The sequence below is a fragment of the Protomyctophum bolini genome (genome assembly GCF_963924005.1).
Source record: "Protomyctophum bolini genome assembly, chromosome: 4".
Lineage (NCBI taxonomy): Eukaryota > Metazoa > Chordata > Actinopteri > Myctophiformes > Myctophidae > Protomyctophum > Protomyctophum bolini.
The window spans coordinates 41,101,446-41,127,411 of record NC_137865.1 but is presented as its reverse complement, the minus strand read 5'-3'; the positions used below and the strand labels follow the sequence as shown (position 1 = coordinate 41,127,411).

The following is a 25,966-nucleotide window of genomic DNA, read 5'->3' as shown; positions in this document are numbered from 1 at the left end:
TGCAAGGACAGCTTGTAAAGTTATTTTTAAATTCATGAATGAATAAAGAAAAAATAGGTTAATGAAAATATGTTTGCAGGCATTTAGGCCTATATATCTATGATAAAAAGGTTATTTAATTTATTGATAATAATCATAGGCCCATAACAATGGGCCTATGATTATTATCAATAAATTAATATTAGGCTATATCCATTATCCAGCAATATGAAAACAGTGCACAACCTTGACAATAATATGAAAATATCAGCAGCATGATTGAATCTTAACCACATGAACCCCCGCTAATCCGGGGGCGGGGGGGATACGGCAAAAATAGCCGATCTATAAGCAACGCGCGACGTCCGTGTTGTGAGCTTGTATACTTTTACTTGGGTACTTTTGGTAAAGAATTACCAAAAGTAGCCGATCTACAAGCTCTGCTCACAATACGGACGTTTGGTGTTAACAGAAACAGCAGTCCAATAAATGACTGCCTACACAATGAAGTTTTAATGCATTTATCGCAATTCAATGAAATAATGTTAGATAGCATATTTTTTTTTATATTTTCATGGCAGGAATTAATGAATATTAATAAAACATATGTTCGGACACAATTAATATGTGTCTCACATGCATGTATCCTACGTTTGTGATAAAGAATCTCACAAATATATTCTACAGCAAGCAACTGATTCCTCTCCTAACGTCATGCGCTGGGCCTGGGTGATACAATGAATCAGATTAGTAATACTATTGCAAATGAGTAGATTTATTATAAATAAAATAAAACAATTTCAAATAAATGCACAGATCATTTGTCTCGAGATCTGTAGCTTCGAGATCCGCCAGGGAAGAAAAGAGGGGAAAACGAAAGTTTAAAAAGTACATTTGTGTTGATTTCTTTCGCTGGTTCAACTTCTGCATCTTCTGAGTTGGAGCGCAATGAGCGCATGCATGCAGAAGCAGCGCACGTGCGCAAACGCGTGCATGTGCGCTCAAGAGCGAGCTTGCGCAATGCATTATGGGGCAGATTTGCTTCGCTGTGTTTTTGTAGTGACCATCGGATGCTCCCTACAATTCCCGGTGCATTGTGGGATACTTCAGTCCACTACGTTAGGGTGCAAAAATGCTCACTACATATTCGGACACTATAACAAAATGGCGGAACCTCAAAGTAGTGCACTATATGGGGCATAGGGAATGATTTCGGACGCAGCCTATGAGTAGCTGTCTGCCTTCCTGCCTGTCCAATTGTCCATGAGTAGCTGTCTGTCTGTCTGTCTGTCTATGAGTAGCTGTCTGCCTTCCTGCCTGTCCAATTGTCCATGAGTAGCTGTCTGTCTGTCTGCCTGTCTATGAGTAGCTGTCTGCCTGTCTGCCAGCCAGCAAGTTGGTTAACAGAAAATAAATTGTTATGGCTGAGTAAAATAAAATACAATAAACACAATTTGCCTGAAAATAGATTACCCAGCTATGACCTTTTTCATGAAAAAAAAATGAGTAGTGATATGGCTGACTGAGTAAAATAAAACAATCTACCTGAAAATAGATAGCTATAAGTGAAGAGCAATTTCCGCAATTACCATTTCCGCAATTTCCTCAATTTCCATTTCCACATTTCCGCAATTTCCATCTATTAATGGCAGCTGGGTTTCATCATTCAAATAAAATAGAATTCTGTCCATTTAGCTATAAAATTATGTCAGGGAATAGGGATACACAGTATATGTCTTTCATTTGCATTGCATCTCCCCCCCCCCACCCCAAGCTTTTATTTTCGTTCGAGTAATAGTACAACTCTAATAGTATTACTTATAATAATGTAATTAAAGATAACTTCATTCAGATTTATTTATTTTTATTTCATTTTCCAGATTTTTTTTTCTTCTTTTTTTTAGATTTTCATTGGTGGGCCAGTCATAATGGTCCCGCGGGCCTGATGTGGCCCGCGGGCCTGAGGTTGAGTATCACTGCTCTACAGTACAGCATGGCATGGCGTGGAGCTAGAGCGAGGCGGCCATAGGCCAGCCGAGTTCTAGTAACACTGATTTCTACAATCTTAAAATAAATACAAAAATACTTTGTTTATGTTTTATTGCAATGATTAGTAAAGTATTTCAATAAAAAACAAAAAAGAACAATATTCAGCACCAACACAAAAACATAATCCCATAAAAAAAGAGAAAACCTGTAAAGATGCTGCAAACATGTCCATTCAATCATTAAAACAAAGAAAAACATGTTTCCTTAAAACAACCGTGTGATGTCATGAGCCAAAGTAGTAGTTATCACTGTACGTTACACTCATAGACATATAAAGGTCCTCTGGAGAGTATGTGCTCAAGGGAGGGCAAAAAACTTCCCCAGATTCCTTGCGAAGCCCCGCGGAAGCCTGAGTGTGCGTCACAGAGCGCATGTCCCGGAAAAGATGCGCTGTGATTGGCCAGTAATCACTTGAGCGGCAGCGTGACGTAGCGTGCCTTCCACTCTTCCGGCGTACTTCCTCCCCCAGTGTAAACTCTTCCGCCCTCCCGTCGACACACATCACTCCAACGAACTGCAGCGGCCAATGAGGCATCTATTTTTTTTAAATATCTATGGTTACTCTGACACAGGCAGGCAGGCTTGCACAACCCGACAGCTCGGCACACACAATGGAACAGAAGTCGTATCACTGACATTCTCACTGCGTTCTTGATAGAACCCTTCTCTTCCTGCACACTGGGAGGCAAACTGCAGCTGATAACTTGCAGTTTGATAACTTTCAGCTGCAGTGTGCCCTCCCAGTGTGCAGGAAGGATTAGAACATTTACTGTGACCTCTCTTATAGCCTATTAGCTTCAATAGGTTTGTTTCAGCCACATTCTCTGCAGCAGGGAGGCCATAGGGAGTCTTCAGATCTAGGAGTCTACTAGATGTTTGACGAATTGACTGCAGGTGTGTTTTTGAAGGTCCTAAAAGTATCTACTTCTCCCAGTATGGCCTACATTTGACACTTTAGATTATTATTATTATTCCAAGGGACTAATCACAGATGCTTCTGTCTCAAGAAAATGTTGAACTCATTTATTTTGAGGTCTTATATTTCTATCCCCAAAAGCGTTTGTTACTCGCAAGACCATCAGCTGGTGGGCGCGGTCACACACGCCTCGCTCAGCGTACGCCTCAAACGGTTCAGTGAACCACAAAGGAGCTCTCCTCAAAACGACGTTTGGGAATGGCTTACATGCAACCTGCGTGCAGCCTGTGTTGGTATAGATATATATACACATAATTGGACTATTGGGACTATGGAACAACTGAACAGGAATCAAATCAATTGAGTAACAAAGTATTTTTGTTCAAACTGAAAATGTATAGAATAAGATACATCTTTTTTTTATTGTTCTCAGGACCGTCTAAATCCTCCTGGCTTCTTTCCAAATTTGCCTTTTTTGTCCTTGTTCTTGTAGTTTGGCCTTTGACCTTCCTTGTCCTTTCCTTTCCTTTTCTTTCCTCCCTGTGCCGTGACATCACTTGCCCCAGCCGGATTTGATTTCCTCTTCTTGTCACTGAGGAAGAAAGGCACCATTTATCTTAATATTACAACAGCATAATTGCAAAAGTTAACTCATTTTGTGCGGGAACCTCTTTTGGTGTTAGCATTATGTTATGCTTTAGCTATTGAAAAATAGCAGATCTACAAGCTCATAGCTACCGAGCTTGTAGGTCTGCTATTTTTCGAACAATCGAAGAACGACTGACATAGAAACATAGCTTTTTCAGAAAACTGTCAGGATGTAGAAGACATTTTTTGAATCTGATCTCAGGTCAAAATGGGTTAATATTACAAGAGCATAATTGCAAAAGTTAACACTAGAGATGTCCCGACACTGTATCGGTATCGGCCCTTATTTGTCATATCGGTATCGGGGAATATGCCAGTCTAACCACCGATCCGACACAGGTGTAGCTATATGGCAGGTAAATATAATGTTGGGGCATGTGGAGTTTGCTTTGGAGTTACCCAAACTGCAAGTGCACGTTTGAGTGAGGAGTCTGCTATAAACACAACACGAGATATATACCTAGAGAGCTACAGTATAAACACAACACGAGATCACAAGTTGTTCGTGATCAACAAAGGAATGAAAAGCCCCAAAACAAATCTTTAAAGAAAATAAAGTCGGTTGGTACCTCTTTATGCTGACGACAGCCGTGGCTCCTGCTCCATGCTTCAAGGCCTGGTTCCACTCCTCCTCATCACCACGGATCTTGTACCTGAAATTAAAAAAATCACACCTGTGTGAACCAAGTGGTGCAACTCCCCCCTCTCTCTCTCTCTCTCTCTCTCTCTCTCTCTCTCTCTCTCATTAGAAACACAGCACTACCCCTCTCTCCGTTTCTGGCGCCCCCTACTGCTATTAATAAGTAACATACTCATGCTCATTGACACACGTAAACACGTACACAGGTACATGGACATTGCAAGCTGGTTGTAGAAGTGGTTGCACCACTTAAAAATACACACATACATAAACAAACATTACAACTACAAAATAACCTTCTCCTGTTTGTCAATTTTTTGAGTGGTGCAACCACTCCCTTACGGAGCTATGTGTGTGGCTGCCTGCATGGCTGGGTGTCTTGGTATGAGCACGAAAATAGCATGGTTGTGGGGTAACTGTCATCTTTGCTGATGTAAAACTGATCTCTCTTTAGGAGCGTTAATATTCTAAACGAGGTCATGATGAAGTCAGACATTAGGACGGAGCATCAGCGTTATGATCAATCTGCGCGGAGGCAGCGTAGATTGAGTGGTGCTAGCTGTGTGTGTGTGTATGTATGCATACGTACGTGTATGTATGTGTACGTATATGTGTATGTATGTATGTATGTATGTGTACGTACAGTAGGTGTCTGTGCTGCAACATCTAAAGTGGCCAGTAGAGCACACACACAGTACAGTACAGTACAGTACAGTACAGTACAGTACAGTACAGTACAGTACAGTACAGTACAGTACAGTACAGTACAGTACAGTACAGTATCCTATTAAAACCCAATAGATCCTATTAGAAGTCAATAGACCCTATTGGAACCCAGTAGAAGTCAATAGAACCCATTATAAGTCAATATATCGGGTGCAGTACCCCAATAGAACCCATTCCTCCATACTCACTGATCCAGGTCCATTAGAACCCAATAGAACCCATATCCCATTCCTCCATACTCACTGATCCAGGTCCAACTCTTTCACTTTCTCTACATCCTGCTTGTGCTTCTCATCAAACTCCTTGGCGGCTTCATTCTGACGAGGAAAAGTCATATTATTACGTTAGTAATCATTTCTCAAAGAACAAACACAAGGTACAGTATGTGTATTAAGTATTGCTGGAAAAAAAGGGAAAGTTAACTAGTTACATTGTATTTGAAAAGAGAGAGGTTAAGGAAGGTGCGTACCAGATCATCACTGAGGCTTCGGACTGTGGGCTCCATGCTGACGTCTTTACAAGACACCATGTCAGCCTCGATGGCTTGTTCTTGGATGCGGGTGAAGATCTACAAAAAGACATTTTGAATGGAAAACAGTTTAATAAGACTAATAGACACCATTGTGGATTGTATTGTCTTTCTTACATATCATTTGTCTTCTCATTTCTGCAAAGAAAAAGAAAAAGAAGATAATGAGGATAATAATAAGTCACAGGTCACCTGCACACATTTCCGAATGAGGCGATTGAAGAGCCCCATGAGCTGAGAGCTGGGAAGCTCGATCTCCTTCTCCAGAGTGTCCACTGACTTGTGCTGCAGGCCCACTCCCAGCAGCAAGGCCTGGCATGATGGGGGAAACAACAAGGTCAAGGTCAAGGTAAAAGGTATATTCAGTGATTTCACTTAATTCAGATATCACTTTTTCCCCCCCTTTTCTTTTTGGATAATCCTCCCTACTATAGAGTGTGCTGACCATATAAGGAGTTTCTCCCTGTCCCCAGTGAGACCCTGGGGTAAAAAACAAACAAACACTAGTTTCGGTTTTGGTGGCAGGTGAGAAAGCCTTCATCCAATCAGGATCGAGTGGGGGCGGGCCTTGGTGCACGTGTTGTTGGCTTGTTGCACTTCCCCCCCCCCCCCCCACTGTAGAGCGTGTGCATGTGCACATCTTGTTGTATAAATTCTTTCAGAGCGAATGTTTTTAACTCAAATCTTTGCTTCTGGAGGGTACCTGGAACTACATATTTTCAGATGGTCAGCGATCAAATACAGATAATTCTGGGGGGTCCTTGACATGAAAAAGGTTGAGAACGACTGACATAGAAACATGAGGTTTTTCAAGAAAACCGTCAGGATTTAGAAGACACGATTCTACATTTGTAGAATCGTTGCATTCAATGCAGTTATTTAGTCACAAGCTCTAGTCAACCCATTTAGACCTGAGGACGATTCTAAACTTCTCCTTGACATGAAAAAGGTTGAGCACCAACGATGAAATATGAAATAAATGGGGTCAAACAAAGAGGAGACTCACACACTGCGCTGCGGACAGAGAGACGTCTCCCAGCTGTCGGAGGAAGAAGACGCGCGCGGCGGCGGGGATGAGGTCCATGATCAGGTGGTAGTCCACCATGCTCCTGGAGTACAGCTCCAGGCGCTTCAGGTCGTACGGGCTGAACTGGGCCAGGAGCTCCGAGCTGCTGAGAGCTGAGGGGACGGAAGCATGGGTCAGAAGAAGAACCGCAAGGGTCATTTTGACAGCACATTCAATGATTTGGTTTTAGTCACATGTCTTTTGAATGCAATTTCGTTTAGTTTTAGTCATCTGAAATGCTTTAGTGTTAGGTTAATGATAGGTATTTCGGTACGTCGTTGTTTGTGAATAATTCTATCATGTGCCAGATGTCCAGAATGTGTGCGTGTGTGTGTGCGTGCGTGTGCTCTTACTGGTGCTCTCCTCCTTGGTGTTGCGGTTCTGCAGGAGGTTCAAGGCCAGGCTGGGACTGAAGCTGCTGAACTGGTAGGACAGCAGAGACAGGAACCGCCGACGGAAGTCTGGAGGGAGGAGGAGAAATGAAAACCATGTAACGACTCCTCTGTTAACGCCACTATATAAACCCATGTAATGACTCCACTCCACTATCTATTATATATTTGTAAAGTTGGTCACGTGGCCAAAAGACGTGCGGTGCGTTGGTCACGTGGATGTGCGCCCCAGCCTATGAAAACATGTGGCAAAAGACGTGCGGTGCGGTGGTCACGTGGATGTGCGCCCCAGCCTATGAAAACATGTGGCATGTAGCCACTATAGCCTGTGCTCACTGTCATGTTCCGTTCATAACTGTGCTTTTATTTTCTGTAATTTTGCGCCCTCTGGTGGACGTTGGTTAAGTGAGTTTCCATGCAAACTGGCTTCTCATTGCATGCACACACACACACACACACACACACACACACAGGCGCAATTACATACAGTTCTGCCGCGGAGTGCGTGGCGAAGTAACTCTGGGATTGAGTGCTCGCGAAGCGGGCATGAAATTCTAGTATAATACATCCAGAATGGGTTAAGCGTGGACAAATCCAATGTGGAAGCAACGTAGAAGAGAGCTCACCTTTCCAGAAGGCAGACAGCCACTGGCCTTCCTCCGACCCCTGAGACGTGTTCAACTCTTTCAGCATCACACACGAGTGTTCCCCCGTCAGGTCATTCTGCACACGCACACACACAGTAAATCACATCAATACACAATGCAACACATCATCAATAAATAATGTAAAAACAAAACAAGAAAACCGTTCATGAAGACAAGTCATGTTCCACTTACTGGTGTCTGTCTCAAATAGACGGGGGTGAAGCCAGCCCTTTTCCAGAACCTGCCATGTTGAACAAAAATATATTGTTAAGGAGATATTGTTGTTAGGTACCCCTGGGGGAACCACTGCTTTCCTCCACAGGGGAGGAGGAGCCAAACAAACACTCACTTGAGCAGCAGCAAGGTGAGGCCGTAGGAGACCCCCAGGTAGTCTCTCTGTGGCCCTCTCTAAGCCCAAACACTCACTTGAGCAGCTGCGAGGTGAGGCCGTAGGAGACTCCCAGGTAGTCCAGTCTCTCTGCTCGTCTCTCGCTCAGTTTCAGCAGCAGAGGGGGCAGTTCTTTCCTGGGAGCCACCACCTCTTCCAGGAGACTGACCGCCTGACGGGAGAGGAAACAACATCCATCAATTACTACTACCCAGACCCTTTTTTTCCCCTTTCTTTTTTTGACCTGTGCGACCCAAAGTGAAGCAAATGAAGCGACTGGAAAGGTCTGAATGCACCAGTTAATATGCTCAGTCACTTCTCTAGGTCTTGTCAAAAGCCTGGCAGCAGCGTTTTTGCATCTGTCGCAGTCTTTGGATATTTTGGTTGCAGATATCCGAACACAGTGCATTGCACTACTCTTCTTAGGTGGCCTAAATGTTTTGCTCAATGTTCTGCCAGCTTAACCCATTTTGGGCGGGAACCCCTTTTGGTGTTAGCATTACGTTATGCTTTAGCTATTGAAAAATAGCAGATCTACAAGCTCATAGCGCTATGAGCTTGTAGGTCTGCTATTTTTGAAAAATCGAAGAATGACTGACATAGAAACTAGCTTTTTCAGTAAAGTGTCAGGATGTAGAAGAAGTTTATAGAATCTGATCTCAGGTCAGAATGGGTTAAATAGCTGGCAGATGTCCAGTCTGCCCAAAGTGGCACTCGTACACAAACATGGTGGTTACCTCACTGCTCACGGTGGTGATCCCACTGTTGGCGTGAGCGTTCTCGTCCTCCGTGGGGAACCTGCCCTCGTAGTACATCTCCAGCGCCTGGAGAGCTCTGGAGCCGTAACCCATCTGTTGGTCCAGGTTCCACACCGTTAGATACATGAATGCCATAAGCACTGAGGACACACACTACACACACACACACACACACAGCTTACCCCCTGGTAGTCAGGATTGACAGCGATTCGGACCACTCTCGCTCCAGACAGACCAGCAAACTCGGGGTCTTGGAACTGCAAACAGAGAGGAGGGGTGGGGGGGTTACAATGTGAGGAGTGGCATGGAGATTCAACACAGTGTCGGTTATCTAAAGTAATCCTGGGCGCTACACTTCCTCTGCCAACCTGGGGAGAGCAACGGACTGACCTCATGCTGCCTTCACGCATGAGGAGTCCAAGCCGCTTCTTTTCACCTGACAGGGGAGAGTTTCCCCGGTTGGTCGTAGTGTGTGGAAGTAAGTTAAGTAACGCGTTATTCCAACCAGTTCCTTTCCCCTCCATCAGCTGCCCCGGCAGGCCAGGGGGAGGCAGATTAGAGACCAGGATTACTGCATGTTTTCTGTAAGCGTACCTACCCTAGGGGACACGGGGAGAACATGCAAACTCCACACAGAAGGCAAGTACCTGTTCTGATATGGTCCAGGGGATGAGGTCACCAGAAGCCTTCTTTCCTCTAGACAGACTGTTGAGGATGGACTGACGAGAGATTTCACCCTCAAGACAAACCTGACAAGAAACAAAAAAAAGAAAGGAAAATGTGAGAGGTAGGACGATTCACTACCTCCCAATTCCATACGATCTCGATACCCAGGGTGCCGATTCCATTTATATTGCGATTCTTAATTATATTACGGTTAGATTCTGAGATTTATTGTGATTTTGCCCTCAGGTTACTTTACATTTTTTATACTAGAACATTTTAAAACAATTATATAAACAATATAAAGTTGCAAACCATGAAAAGTTGAATCATACACTTCAAAATAAAAAAGAACTAAGCTAAAACAAAATAAATCACGATTCAAACTTCAGGATTCGATTTTTAAATCATGCCATTAACAATTGCGATATTTCAGTGAATCGAATGCTTTGCCCACCCCTACAAAATGTATCACCTTGTGAGCTTGCCTTGTATATATTTTCCCTATAATAATAAAAATGTTCAGTTATAATAACACTTCTAGTCATTTTTACTAGTTGACTAGTTGCCTAGTTTACTAGTCGACTATTTGTTTAACTACCTATTATGTAAAACACACACACACACACACACACACACACACACACACACACACAGACAGAGCATATTACCTGCACCACCGCCAGCACCTCTGGCAGGGAGTTCTGTGTGGGGGGGACGGGGGGCAGCAGACAGAACAGGTGGTGGGCCGGGGCGTCCGACAGCATCTGGAGGTCGTTGGGGGAATTCTGGAAGCAGAGAGAGCACATGATGCGACCAGACCAGACCTGACAGACATCACCTTCAAGGTGTAGTTGGACATCATATACATTTGTTGCAGCTTTCCAGACCGTATAAATAACACACGTATAATGTGGTCATTTCATTTCAACACCTGCAGGACACACACTGATGTGTGTGATGTGATCTCACCTTGTAGTGTGATGCTACATAGAGAGCCATCAGCCTCTGCAGGAAGGCCTCGGATGCTTTGTGATAACAGAAGAGTGTGTCTCTGTTCACGTAGTATCTGTGGAGCTGCTGTTAAGGCTAACAACTAGATACACACACGCACACACAACAGCCTAATGTCCAATACAATGGGTGCAAAATGCAAAACAAACAACATATTGGAGGATAAAGAACTAATATAGTGCTTGCAAAGGGTATAAATTGGTTGCCCGAGTCCCGTGGTGGAAGTTCTGCTGCTACGCCAGCAGCAGCACAAATAAATAGTTCCACATCACAGAGGGGTCAAAGTTGATAATAATAAATACATGAAACAAAGAAATGGACAAGATGGCCGGCTGACAGCATAAGCTCCTTAGTGGAGATACAAAATAGAAATCAGCCAGATTTGGCTTTTGGGGACTTGTTTCTTAATTTTGGCGTGGTGTTAGGTATGGGTATTAGGTTTTCAAAAAGCTGTGCAAACTGTTTGTGTTTGCACAGACTCAAATATTGGATACGTACCATATAGGAATGGTTGAAAACCAAAATAATGGATGAAAGAGATTTTTCAACGGATTCTGTTACTTTTGGGTGTGCTAAGATTTTAGGAACAACGAACAACCAGAAAGGCATCGTTTTCAAGATGGCATCCACGGTGACTATCATAATAATCATAACAATTATGCACTTCGTAACTACTTGAATTTTGGCATGGTGTTACGTATGGGCATAAGGTTTTCAAAACCCATTGCAAACTAGTGCAGCAGGTAGGTAGTGAAGGATAGGTCAGGTAAGGTCATTCTATTTATAGAGCGCCTTTCAAAACAACTGTTACAAGGTGCTGTACAAAGTAAAATAATAAAATAAAACAATAAAACACAGTCAACAGCAAAAAGGATACAGCTCACAGGTCTGAGGCAGCGGGCATCCTGAGATGAGCCTGGGGATGTTCATACAGTCCAGACAGAGCAGCTCATTGAGCCACTTCTCCACGGGGTCTCCCATGGCGTACCGGATGGACTCGTGCAGCGTCACCTCGTGGAGCGAACGAGCTGGGAAGTGAAGTGAATAAACACAGTCATGCGTCATGTCTGCCTAATACACACAATCTATCGACAGACGGATCGATAGATCGATTAATGGGTACATACTTTACTATTTTCTTTTACCTTCAACTTAACCCATTTTGATCTTGACATGCATTAGTCTACGGACGCCCCATTTAATGGCATTTCTATCTCTGGGGCCCCCAATTTATATTGTAAAATCAATTATAAATTATCAGTTAATTTAACTCTGAGATTATATTCTATAAATGTCTTCTACATCCTGACAGTTTTATGAAAAAGCTATGTTTCTATGTCAGTCGTTCTTCGATTTTTCAAAAATAGCTAAAGCATAACATAATGCTAACACCAAAAGGGGTTCCGGCGCCAAAATGGGTTAACTACTGTTGCTATCATTTTCAGAAATCTGTAGATGTAAATGTAAATGTAAATCTAGAAGGCATTTTTCCTAATGGGACTCCCTCGGGGGTCTAAATGGTGACCTACCGGCGCAGAGCCTGGCTGTGTTGGTGTTCCTGTTCTCTGCAGAGAGGTTCTGCTGGCTGTCGGCACTCTGCTGTCTCAGCTGTTGGATCAGCTTGAGGGAGAGAGAGCGTCCCGTTCCCTCATACCTGGACGGACGCATTAGACAGCACGGTTCAGGTACAGCAACGCACGCACACCATTAGAGCTTTCACTTTTAATGATTTTTACTAGTTGCCTAGTTTACTAGTTGTTTAACTACCTATTACGTAAAAAAAATATAATAGTGATAAAGAAAATGATAATAAAATTGAGGCCTACAAAAATGGGGGAAACTGGATTTTCTAGTCGACTAGTTCAATAGTCGACTAGTTGCTTAAAGCCCTAACCCGCCAGATTGCGGCAGTTCACAAGTTCTCAAGAAGAAACGATGAACCGGAAGCAGAGGGACAAACATTTGATATCTCCATAATAATTTCGTGTTGTAGTCGTGTTAGGTTGTGTTTACATTTGCGCTGTGGCACAGCTTCAATATGTCATAAGTCTTGCGTTGATCCCGCCTCTAGCGGCCTCATACAGCCGCATATCGCTCCGGCCGCTTCAGTCCGGATGCAACTAGGCAGAATGCAAATGTTGTCCAGCAGGGGGAGTGGTTTCACCAGGCTACTACCCCCCCCCCCCCCCCCCCCCCCCCCCCCATTGAAAAAAACCCCATATAAGATGAGATGTTTGAACTGCAGATGGGCTGTTATTATTTTTTTAATAGTTTAAGTCGTTAAACTGTTCCCGAATTTAGCTGGGGACTCCTTGGACCCCGAAACAGCTCCTAAAACATTATTTTACACTTTGGGAGGCAAATTATTTTGGGAGGCAAATTATTTTGGGAGGCAAATTATTTTGGGAGGCAAAAACAGCTTCTAACCATTATTTGACACTTTGGTTGTTGAGAAACCGCTCCTAAAACATTATTTTACACTTTTGGTTGTTGAGAAACAGCTCCTAAAACATTATTTGACACTTTTGGTTGTTGAAAAACAGCTTCTAACCATTATTTGACACTTTGGTTGTTGAGAAACAGCTCCTAAAACATTATTTTACACTTTTGGTTGTTGAGAAACAGCTCCTAAAACATTATTTGACACTTTTGGTTGTTGAAAAACAGCTTCTAACCATTATTTGACACTTTGGTTGTTGAGAAACAGCTCCTAAAACATTATTTGACACTTTTGGTTGTTGAAAAACAGCTTCTAACCATTATTTGACACTTTGGTTGTTGAAAAACAGCTCCTAAAACATTATTTGACACTTTTGGTTGTTGAGAAACAGCTCCTAAAACATTATTTGACACTTTTGGTTGTTGAAAAACAGCTTCTAACCATTATTTGACACTTTGGTTGTTGAGAAACAGCTCCTAAAACATTATTTTACACTTCTGGTTGTTGAGAAACAGCTCCTAAAACATTATTTGACACTTTTGGTTGTTGAAAAACAGCTTCTAACCATTATTTGACACTTTGGTTGTTGAGAAACAGCTCATAAAAAAATATTTTACACTTTTGGTTGTTGAGAAACAGCTCCTAAAACATTATTTGACACTTTTGGTTGTTGAAAAACAGCTTCTAACCATTATTTGACACTTTGGTTGTTGAGAAACAGCTCCTAAAACATTATTTGACACTTTTGGTTGTTGAAAAACAGCTTCTAACCATTATTTGACACTTTGGTTGTTGAGAAACAGCTCCTAAAACATTATTTTACACTTCTGGTTGTTGAGAAACAGCTCCTAAAACATTATTTGACACTTTTGGTTGTTGAAAAACAGCTTCTAACCATTATTTGACACTTTGGTTGTTGAGAAACAGCTCCTAAAACATTATTTTACACTTTTTGTTGTTGAGAAACAGCTCCTAAAACATTATTTGACACTTTTGGTTGTTGAAAAACAGCTTCTAACCATTATTTGACACTTTGGTTGTTGAGAAACAGCTCCTAAAACATTATTTTACACTTTGGGAGGCAAATTATTTTGGGAGGCAAATTATTTTGGCAAATTATTTTGGGAGGCAAATTATTTTGGCAAATTATTTTGGCAGGCAAATTATTTTGGCAAATTATTTTGGGAGGCAAATTATTTTGGCAAATTATTTTGGGAGGCAAATTATTTTGGCAAATTATTTTGGGAGGCAAATTATTTTGGCAAATTATTTTGGGAGGCAAATTATTTTGGGAGGCAAATTATTTTGGCAAATTATTTTGGGAGGCAAATTATTAAAACATTATTTTACACTTTTGGTTGTTGAGAAACAGCTCCTAAAACATTATTTGACACTTTTGGTTGTTGAAAAACAGCTTCTAACCATTATTTGACACTTTGGTTGTTGAGAAACAGCTCCTAAAACATTATTTTACACTTTTGGTTGTTGAGAAACAGCTCCTAAAACATTATTTGACACTTTTGGTTGTTGAAAAACAGCTTCTAACCATTATTTGACACTTTGGTTGTTGAGAAACAGCTCCTAAAAAAACATTTTACACTTTTGGTTGTTGAGAAACAGCTCCTAAAACATTATTTGACACTTTTGGTTGTTGAAAAACAGCTTCTAACCATTATTTGACACTTTGGTTGTTGAGAAACAGCTCCTAAAACATTATTTGACACTTTTGGTTGTTGAGTAACAGCTCCTAAAACATTATTTGACACTTTTGGTTGTTGAAAAACAGCTTCTAACCATTATTTGACACTTTGGTTGTTGAGAAACAGCTCCTAAAACATTATTTTACACTTTTGGTTGTTGAGAAACAGCTCCTAAAACATTATTTGACACTTTTGGTTGTTGAAAAACAGCTTCTAACCATTATTTGACACTTTGGTTGTTGAGAAACAGCTCCTAAAACATTATTTGACACTTTTGGTTGTTGAAAAACAGCTTCTAACCATTATTTGACACTTTGGTTGTTGAGAAACAGCTCCTAAAACATTATTTTACACTTCTGGTTGTTGAGAAACAGCTCCTAAAACATTATTTGACACTTTTGGTTGTTGAAAAACAGCTTCTAACCATTATTTGACACTTTGGTTGTTGAGAAACAGCTCATAAAACATTATTTTACACTTTTGGTTGTTGAGAAACAGCTCCTAAAACATTATTTGACACTTTTGGTTGTTGAAAAACAGCTTCTAACCATTATTTGACACTTTGGTTGTTGAGAAACAGCTCCTAAAACATTATTTTACACTTTTGGTTGTTGAGAAACAGCTCCTAAAACATTATTTGACACTTTTGGTTGTTGAAAAACAGCTTCTAACCATTATTTGACACTTTGGTTGTTGAGAAACAGCTCCTAAAACATTATTTTACACTTTGGGAGGCAAATTATTTTGGGAGGCAAATTATTTTAGGAGGAAAATTATTTTGGGAGGCAAATTATTTTGGCAAATTATTTTGGGAGGCAAATTATTTTGGGAGGCAAATTATTTTGGCAAATTATTTTGGGAGGCAAATTATTTTGGGAGGCAAATTATTTTGGCAAATTATTTTGGGAGGCAAATTATTTTGGGAGGCAAATTATTTTGGCAAATTATTTTGGGAGGCAAATTATTTTGGCAAATTATTTTGGGAGGCAAATTATTTTGGGAGGCAAATTATTTTGGGAGGCAAATTATTTTGGGAGGCAAATTTTTTTGGGAGGCAAATTATTTTGGGAGGCAAATTATTTTGGGAGGCAAATTATTTTGGGAGGCAAATTATTTTGGCAGGCAAATTATTTTGGGAGGCAAATTATTTTGGGAGGCAAATTATTTTGGGAGGCAAATTATTTTGGGAGGCAAATTATTTTGGGAGGCAAATTATTTTGGCAAATTATTTTGGGAGGCAAATTATTTTGGCAAATTATTTTGGGAGGCAAATTATTTTGGGAGGCAAATTATTTTGGGAGGCAAATTATTTTGGCAAATTATTTTGGGAGGCAAATTATTTTGGGAGGCAAATTATTTTGGGAGGCAAATTATTTTGGGAGGCAAATTATTTTGGGAGGCAAATTATTTTGGGAGGCAAATTATTTTGGCAGGCAAATTATTTTGGGAGGCAAATTATTTTGGCAAATTATTTTGGGAGGCAAATTATTTTGGGAGGCAAATTATTTTGGCAAATTATTTTGGGAGGCAAATTATTTTGGCAAATTATTTTGGGAGGCAAATTATTTTGGCAAATTATTTTGGGAGGCAAATTATTTTGGGAGGCAAATTATTTTGGCAAATTATTTTGGGAGGCAAATTATTTTGGCAAATTAATTTGGGAGGCAAATTATTTTGGCAAATTATAAAAAAAACATTATTTGACACTTTTGGTTGTTGAAAAACAGCTTCTAACCATTATTTGACACTTTGGTTGTTGAGAAACAGCTCCTAAAACATTATTTTACACTTTTGGTTGTTGAGAAACAGCTCCTAAAACATTATTTGACACTTTTGGTTGTTGAAAAACAGCTTCTAACCATTATTTGACACTTTGGTTGTTGAGAAACAGCTCCTAAAACATTATTTGACACTTTTGGTTGTTGAAAAACAGCTTCTAACCATTATTTGACACTTTGGTTGTTGAGAAACAGCTCCTAAAACATTATTTGACACTTTTGGTTGTTGAGAAACAGCTCCTAAAACATTATTTGACACTTTTGGTTGTTGAAAAACAGCTTCTAACCATTATTTGACACTTTGGTTGTTGAGAAACAGCTCCTAAAACATTATTTTACACTTTTGGTTATTGAGAAACAGCTCCTAAAACATTATTTGACACTTTTGGTTGTTGAAAAACAGCTTCTAACCATTATTTGACACTTTGGTTGTTGAGAAACAGCTCATAAAACATTATTTTACACTTTTGGTTGTTGAGAAACAACTCCTAAAACATTATTTGACACTTTTGGTTGTTGAAAAACAGCTTCTAACCATTATTTGACACTTTGGTTGTTGAGAAACAGCTCATAAAACATTATTTTACACTTTTGGTTGTTGAGAAACAGCTCCTAAAACATTATTTGACACTTTTGGTTGTTGAAAAACAGCTTCTAACCATTATTTGACACTTTGGTTGTTGAGAAACAGCTTCTAAAACATTATTTGACACTTTTGGTTGTTGAAAAACAGCTTCTAACCATTATTTGACACTTTGGTTGTTGAGAAACAGCTCCTAAAACATTATTTTACACTTCTGGTTGTTGAGAAACAGCTCCTAAAACATTATTTGACACTTTCGGTTGTTGAAAAACAGCTTCTAACCATTATTTGACACTTTGGTTGTTGAGAAACAGCTCCTAAAACATTATTTTACACTTTTGGTTGTTGAGAAACAGCTCCTAAAACATTATTTGACACTTTTGGTTGTTGAAAAACAGCTTCTAACCATTATTTGACACTTTGGTTGTTGAGAAACAGCTCCTAAAACATTATTTTACACTTTTGGTTGTTGAGAAACAGCTCCTAAAACATTATTTGACACTTTTGGTTGTTGAAAAACAGCTTCTAACCATTATTTGACACTTTGGTTGTTGAGAAACAGCTCCTAAAACATTATTTTACACTTTTGGTTGTTGAGAAACAGCTCCTAAAACATTATTTGACACTTTTGGTTGTTGAAAAACAGCTTCTAACCATTATTTGACACTTTGGTTGTTGAGAAACAGCTCCTAAAACATTATTTTACACTTTTGGTTGTTGAGAAACAGCTCCTAAAACATTATTTGACACTTTTGGTTGTTGAAAAACAGCTTCTAACCATTATTTGACACTTTGGTTGTTGAGAAACAGCTCCTAAAACATTATTTGACACTTTTGGTTGTTGAAAAACAGCTTCTAACCATTATTTGACAATTTGGTTGTTGAGAAACATCTCCTAAAACATTATTTGACACTTTTGGTTGTTGAGAAACAGCTTCTAACCATTATTTGACACTTTGGTTGTTGAGAAACAGCTCCTAAAACATTATTTTACACTTTTGGTTATTGAGAAACAGCTCCTAAAACATTATTTGACACTTTTGGTTGTTGAAAAACAGCTTCTAACCATTATTTGACACTTTGGTTGTTGAGAAACAGCTCCTAAAACATTATTTTACACTTCTGGTTGTTGAGAAACAGCTCCTAAAACATTATTTGACACTTTTGGTTGTTGAAAAACAGCTTCTAACCATTATTTGACACTTTGGTTGTTGAGAAACAGCTCCTAAAACATTATTTGACACTTTTGGTTGTTGAAAAACAGCTTCTAACCATTATTTGACACTTTGGTTGTTGAGAAACAGCTCCTAAAACATTATTTTACACTTTTGGTTGTTGAGAAACAGCTCCTAAAACATTATTTGACACTTTTGGTTGTTGAAAAACAGCTTCTAACCATTATTTGACACTTTGGTTGTTGAGAAACAGCTCCTAAAACATTATTTTACACTTTTGGTTGTTGAGAAACAGCTCCTAAAACATTATTTTACACTTTTGGTTGTTGAGAAACAGCTCCTAAAACATTATTTGACACTTTTGGTTGTTGAAAAACAGCTTCTAACCATTATTTGACACTTTGGTTGTTGAGAAACAGCTCCTAAAACATTATTTTACACTTTTGGTTGTTGAGAAACAGCTCCTAAAACATTATTTGACACTTTTGGTTGTTGAAAAACAGCTTCTAACCATTATTTGACACTTTGGTTGTTGAGAAACAGCTCCTAAAACATTATTTTACACTTCTGGTTGTTGAGAAACAGCTCCTAAAACATTATTTTACACTTCTGGTTGTTGAGAAACAGCTCCTAAAACATTATTTGACACTTTTGGTTGTTGAAAAACAGCTTCTAACCATTATTTGACACTTTGGTTGTTGAGAAACAGCTCATAAAACATTATTTTACACTTTTGGTTGTTGAGAAACAGCTCCTAAAACATTATTTGACACTTTTGGTTGTTGAAAAACAGCTTCTAACCATTATTTGACACTTTGGTTGTTGAGAAACAGCTCCTAAAACATTATTTGACACTTTTGGTTGTTGAAAAACAGCTTCTAACCATTATTTGACACTTTGGTTGTTGAGAAACAGCTCCTAAAACATTATTTGACACTTTTGGTTGTTGAGAAACAGCTCCTAAAACATTATTTGACACTTTTGGTTGTTGAAAAACAGCTTCTAACCATTATTTGACACTTTGGTTGTTGAGAAACAGCTCCTAAAACATTATTTTACACTTTTGGTTATTGAGAAACAGCTCCTAAAACATTATTTGACACTTTTGGTTGTTGAAAAACAGCTTCTAACCATTATTTGACACTTTGGTTGTTGAGAAACAGCTCATAAAACATTATTTTACACTTTTGGTTGTTGAGAAACAACTCCTAAAACATTATTTGACACTTTTGGTTGTTGAAAAACAGCTTCTAACCATTATTTGACACTTTGGTTGTTGAGAAACAGCTCATAAAACATTATTTTACACTTTTGGTTGTTGAGAAACAGCTCCTAAAACATTATTTGACACTTTTGGTTGTTGAAAAACAGCTTCTAACCATTATTTGACACTTTGGTTGTTGAGAAACAGCTTCTAAAACATTATTTGACACTTTTGGTTGTTGAAAAACAGCTTCTAACCATTATTTGACACTTTGGTTGTTGAGAAACAGCTCCTAAAACATTATTTTACACTTCTGGTTGTTGAGAAACAGCTCCTAAAACATTATTTGACACTTTCGGTTGTTGAAAAACAGCTTCTAACCATTATTTGACACTTTGGTTGTTGAGAAACAGCTCCTAAAACATTATTTTACACTTTTGGTTGTTGAGAAACAGCTCCTAAAACATTATTTGACACTTTTGGTTGTTGAAAAACAGCTTCTAACCATTATTTGACACTTTGGTTGTTGAGAAACAGCTCCTAAAACATTATTTTACACTTTTGGTTGTTGAGAAACAGCTCCTAAAACATTATTTGACACTTTTGGTTGTTGAAAAACAGCTTCTAACCATTATTTGACACTTTGGTTGTTGAGAAACAGCTCCTAAAACATTATTTTACACTTTTGGTTGTTGAGAAACAGCTCCTAAAACATTATTTGACACTTTTGGTTGTTGAAAAACAGCTTCTAACCATTATTTGACACTTTGGTTGTTGAGAAACAGCTCCTAAAACATTATTTTACACTTTTGGTTGTTGAGAAACAGCTCCTAAAACATTATTTGACACTTTTGGTTGTTGAAAAACAGCTTCTAACCATTATTTGACACTTTGGTTGTTGAGAAACAGCTCCTAAAACATTATTTGACACTTTTGGTTGTTGAAAAACAGCTTCTAACCATTATTTGACAATTTGGTTGTTGAGAAACATCTCCTAAAACATTATTTGACACTTTTGGTTGTTGAGAAACAGCTTCTAACCATTATTTGACACTTTGGTTGTTGAGAAACAGCTCCTAAAACATTATTTTACACTTTTGGTTATTGAGAAACAGCTCCTAAAACATTATTTTACACTTTTGGTTGTTGAAAAACAGCTTCTAACCATTATTTGACACTTTGGTTGTTGAGAAACAGCTCCTAAAACATTATTTTACACTTCTGGTTGTTGAGAAACAGCTCCTAAAACATTATTTGACACTTTTGGTTGTTGAAAAACAGCTTCTAACCATTATTTGACACTTTGGTTGTTGAGAAACAGCTCCTAAAACATTATTTGACACTTTTGGTTGTTGAAAAACAGCTTCTAACCATTATTTGACACTTTGGTTGTTGAGAAACAGCTCCTAAAACATTATTTTACACTTTTGGTTGTTGAGAAACAGCTCCTAAAACATTATTTGACACTTTTGGTTGTTGAAAAACAGCTTCTAACCATTATTTGACACTTTGGTTGTTGAGAAACAGCTCCTAAAACATTATTTTACACTTTTGGTTGTTGAGAAACAGCTCCTAAAACATTATTTTACACTTTTGGTTGTTGAGAAACAGCTCCTAAAACATTATTTGACACTTTTGGTTGTTGAAAAACAGCTTCTAACCATTATTTGACACTTTGGTTGTTGAGAAACAGCTCCTAAAACATTATTTTACACTTTTGGTTGTTGAGAAACAGCTCCTAAAACATTATTTGACACTTTTGGTTGTTGAAAAACAGCTTCTAACCATTATTTGACACTTTGGTTGTTGAGAAACAGCTCCTAAAACATTATTTTACACTTCTGGTTGTTGAGAAACAGCTCCTAAAACATTATTTTACACTTCTGGTTGTTGAGAAACAGCTCCTAAAACATTATTTGACACTTTTGGTTGTTGAAAAACAGCTTCTAACCATTATTTGACACTTTGGTTGTTGAGAAACAGCTCATAAAACATTATTTTACACTTTTGGTTGTTGAGAAACAGCTCCTAAAACATTATTTGACACTTTTGGTTGTTGAAAAACAGCTTCTAACCATTATTTGACACTTTGGTTGTTGAGAAACAGCTCCTAAAACATTATTTTACACTTTTGGTTGTTGAGAAACAGCTCCTAAAACATTATTTGACACTTTTGGTTGTTGAAAAACAGCTTCTAACCATTATTTGACACTTTGGTTGTTGAGAAACAGCTCCTAAAACATTATTTTACACTTTGGGAGGCAAATTATTTTGGGAGGCAAATTATTTTAGGAGGAAAATTATTTTGGGAGGCAAATTATTTTGGCAAATTATTTTGGGAGGCAAATTATTTTGGGAGGCAAATTATTTTGGCAAATTATTTTGGGAGGCAAATTATTTTGGCAAATTATTTTGGGAGGCAAATTATTTTGGCAAATTATTTTGGGAGGCAAATTATTTTGGGAGGCAAATTATTTTGGCAAATTATTTTGGCAAATTATTTTGGGAGGCAAATTATTTTGGCAAATTATTTTGGGAGGCAAATTATTTTGGGAGGCAAATTATTTTGGGAGGCAAATTATTTTGGGAGGCAAATTTTTTTGGGAGGCAAATTATTTTGGGAGGCAAATTATTTTGGGAGGCAAATTATTTTGGGAGGCAAATTATTTTGGCAGGCAAATTATTTTGGGAGGCAAATTATTTTGGGAGGCAAATTATTTTGGGAGGCAAATTATTTTGGCAAATTATTTTGGGAGGCAAATTATTTTGGGAGGCAAATTATTTTGGCAAATTATTTTGGGAGGCAAATTATTTTGGCAAATTATTTTGGGAGGCAAATTATTTTGGCAAATTATTTTGGGAGGCAAATTATTTTGGGAGGCAAATTATTTTGGCAAATTATTTTGGGAGGCAAATTATTTTGGCAAATTATTTTGGGAGGCAAATTATTTTGGGAGGCAAATTATTTTGGGAGGCAAATTATTTTGGGAGGCAAATTATTTTGGCAGGCAAATTATTTTGGGAGGCAAATTATTTTGGCAAATTATTTTGGGAGGCAAATTATTTTGGGAGGCAAATTATTTTGGCAAATTATTTTGGGAGGCAAATTATTTTGGGAGGCAAATTATTTTGGGAGGCAAATTATTTTGGGAGGCAAATTATTTTGGCAAATTATTTTGGGAGGCAAATTATTTTGGCAAATTATTTTGGGAGGCAAATTATTTTGGGAGGCAAATTATTTTGGCAAATTATTTTGGGAGGCAAATTATTTTGGCAAATTAATTTGGGAGGCAAATTATTTTGGCAAATTATAAAAAAAACATTATTTGACACTTTTGGTTGTTGAAAAACAGCTTCTAACCATTATTTGACACTTTGGTTGTTGAGAAACAGCTCCTAAAACATTATTTTACACTTTTGGTTGTTGAGAAACAGCTCCTAAAACATTATTTGACACTTTTGGTTGTTGAAAAACAGCTTCTAACCATTATTTGACACTTTGGTTGTTGAGAAACAGCTCCTAAAACATTATTTGACACTTTTGGTTGTTGAAAAACAGCTTCTAACCATTATTTGACACTTTGGTTGTTGAGAAACAGCTCCTAAAACATTATTTGACACTTTTGGTTGTTGAGAAACAGCTCCTAAAACATTATTTGACACTTTTGGTTGTTGAAAAACAGCTTCTAACCATTATTTGACACTTTGGTTGTTGAGAAACAGCTCCTAAAACATTATTTTACACTTTTGGTTATTGAGAAACAGCTCCTAAAACATTATTTGACACTTTTGGTTGTTGAAAAACAGCTTCTAACCATTATTTGACACTTTGGTTGTTGAGAAACAGCTCATAAAACATTATTTTACACTTTTGGTTGTTGAGAAACAGCTCCTAAAACATTATTTGACACTTTTGGTTGTTGAAAAACAGCTTCTAACCATTATTTGACACTTTGGTTGTTGAGAAACAGCTCATAAAACATTATTTTACACTTTTGGTTGTTGAGAAACAGCTCCTAAAACATTATTTGACACTTTTGGTTGTTGAAAAACAGCTTCTAACCATTATTTGACACTTTGGTTGTTGAGAAACAGCTTCTAAAACATTATTTGACACTTTTGGTTGTTGAAAAACAGCTTCTAACCATTATTTGACACTTTGGTTGTTGAGAAACAGCTCCTAAAACATTATTTTACACTTCTGGTTGTTGAGAAACAGCTCCTAAAACATTATTTGACACTTTCGGTTGTTGAAAAACAGCTTCTAACCATTATTTGACACTTTGGTTGTTGAGAAACAGCTCCTAAAACATTATTTTACACTTTTGGTTGTTGAGAAACAGCTCCTAAAACATTATTTGACACTTTTGGTTGTTGAAAAACAGCTTCTAACCATTATTTGACACTTTGGTTGTTGAGAAACAGCTCCTAAAACATTATTTTACACTTTTGGTTGTTGAGAAACAGCTCCTAAAACATTATTTGACACTTTTGGTTGTTGAAAAACAGCTTCTAACCATTATTTGACACTTTGGTTGTTGAGAAACAGCTCCTAAAACATTATTTTACACTTTTGGTTGTTGAGAAACAGCTCCTAAAACATTATTTGACACTTTTGGTTGTTGAAAAACAGCTTCTAACCATTATTTGACACTTTGGTTGTTGAGAAACAGCTCCTAAAACATTATTTTACACTTTTGGTTGTTGAGAAACAGCTCCTAAAACATTATTTGACACTTTTGGTTGTTGAAAAACAGCTTCTAACCATTATTTGACACTTTGGTTGTTGAGAAACAGCTCCTAAAACATTATTTGACACTTTTGGTTGTTGAAAAACAGCTTCTAACCATTATTTGACACTTTGGTTGTTGAGAAACATCTCCTAAAACATTATTTGACACTTTTGGTTGTTGAGAAACAGCTTCTAACCATTATTTGACACTTTGGTTGTTGAGAAACAGCTCCTAAAACATTATTTTACACTTTTGGTTATTGAGAAACAGCTCCTAAAACATTATTTGACACTTTTGGTTGTTGAAAAACAGCTTCTAACCATTATTTGACACTTTGGTTGTTGAGAAACAGCTCCTAAAACATTATTTTACACTTCTGGTTGTTGAGAAACAGCTCCTAAAACATTATTTGACACTTTTGGTTGTTGAAAAACAGCTTCTAACCATTATTTGACACTTTGGTTGTTGAGAAACAGCTCCTAAAACATTATTTGACACTTTTGGTTGTTGAAAAACAGCTTCTAACCATTATTTGACACTTTGGTTGTTGAGAAACAGCTCCTAAAACATTATTTTACACTTTTGGTTGTTGAGAAACAGCTCCTAAAACATTATTTGACACTTTTGGTTGTTGAAAAACAGCTTCTAACCATTATTTGACACTTTGGTTGTTGAGAAACAGCTCATAAAACATTATTTTACACTTTTGGTTGTTGAGAAACAGCTCCTAAAACATTATTTGACACTTTTGGTTGTTGAAAAACAGCTTCTAACCATTATTTGACACTTTGGTTGTTGAGAAACAGCTCCTAAAACATTATTTTACACTTTTGGTTGTTGAGAAACAGCTCCTAAAACATTATTTGACACTTTTGGTTGTTGAAAAACAGCTTCTAACCATTATTTGACACTTTGGTTGTTGAGAAACAGCTCCTAAAACATTATTTTACACTTTGGGAGGCAAATTATTTTGGGAGGCAAATTATTTTAGGAGGAAAATTATTTTGGGAGGCAAATTATTTTGGCAAATTATTTTGGGAGGCAAATTATTTTGGGAGGCAAATTATTTTGGGAGGCAAATTATTTTGGCAAATTATTTTGGGAGGCAAATTATTTTGGCAAATTATTTTGGGAGGCAAATTATTTTGGCAAATTATTTTGGCAAATTATTTTGGGAGGCAAATTATTTTGGCAAATTATTTTGGGAGGCAAATTATTTTGGGAGGCAAATTATTTTGGCAAATTATTTTGGGAGGCAAATTATTTTGGGAGGCAAATTTTTTTGGGAGGCAAATTATTTTGGGAGGCAAATTATTTTGGGAGGCAAATTATTTTGGGAGGCAAATTATTTTGGCAGGCAAATTATTTTGGGAGGCAAATTATTTTGGGAGGCAAATTATTTTGGCAAATTATTTTGGGAGGCAAATTATTTTGGGAGGCAAATTATTTTGGCAAATTATTTTGGGAGGCAAATTATTTTGGCAAATTATTTTGGGAGGCAAATTATTTTGGCAAATTATTTTGGGAGGCAAATTATTTTGGGAGGCAAATTATTTTGGCAAATTATTTTGGGAGGCAAATTATTTTGGCAAATTATTTTGGGAGGCAAATTATTTTGGGAGGCAAATTATTTTGGCAAATTATTTTGGGAGGCAAATTATTTTGGGAGGCAAATTATTTTGGGAGGCAAATTATTTTGGCAGGCAAATTATTTTGGGAGGCAAATTATTTTGGCAAATTATTTTGGGAGGCAAATTATTTTGGCAAATTATTTTGGGAGGCAAATTATTTTGGGAGGCAAATTATTTTGGCAAATTATTTTGGCAAATTATTTTGGGAGGCAAATTATTTTGGGAGGCAAATTATTTTGGCAAATTATTTTGGGAGGCAAATTAATTTGGGAGGCAAATTATTTTGGCAAATTATAAAAAAAACATT

At 37.7% G+C, this 25,966-nt stretch overlaps 1 protein-coding gene across 1 annotated transcript in view; it reads right to left on the bottom strand.

Annotated features, from left to right (window-relative positions):
* Positions 1-2,062: 2,062 nt before the first annotated feature.
* The window catches only part of nat10 (N-acetyltransferase 10), a 131,740-nt gene continuing 107,836 nt past the window's right edge, over positions 2,063-25,966 (bottom strand). Inside the window, exons 13-29 of the mRNA XM_080760771.1 lie at positions 11,945-12,069; positions 11,293-11,443; positions 10,374-10,470; positions 10,073-10,189; positions 9,386-9,487; positions 8,921-8,995; positions 8,718-8,831; positions 8,019-8,152; positions 7,785-7,833; positions 7,572-7,668; positions 6,907-7,014; positions 6,494-6,666; positions 5,680-5,799; positions 5,428-5,526; positions 5,202-5,275; positions 4,162-4,245; positions 2,063-3,536 (exon numbers count right to left, since the gene is read on the bottom strand). Of these exons, the coding sequence (XP_080616897.1) occupies positions 3,374-3,536; positions 4,162-4,245; positions 5,202-5,275; positions 5,428-5,526; positions 5,680-5,799; positions 6,494-6,666; positions 6,907-7,014; positions 7,572-7,668; positions 7,785-7,833; positions 8,019-8,152; positions 8,718-8,831; positions 8,921-8,995; positions 9,386-9,487; positions 10,073-10,189; positions 10,374-10,470; positions 11,293-11,443; positions 11,945-12,069 (1,882 nt within the window). The 3' untranslated portion in view covers positions 2,063-3,373. The remainder of the gene's footprint in view (positions 3,537-4,161; positions 4,246-5,201; positions 5,276-5,427; positions 5,527-5,679; positions 5,800-6,493; positions 6,667-6,906; positions 7,015-7,571; positions 7,669-7,784; positions 7,834-8,018; positions 8,153-8,717; positions 8,832-8,920; positions 8,996-9,385; positions 9,488-10,072; positions 10,190-10,373; positions 10,471-11,292; positions 11,444-11,944; positions 12,070-25,966) is intronic.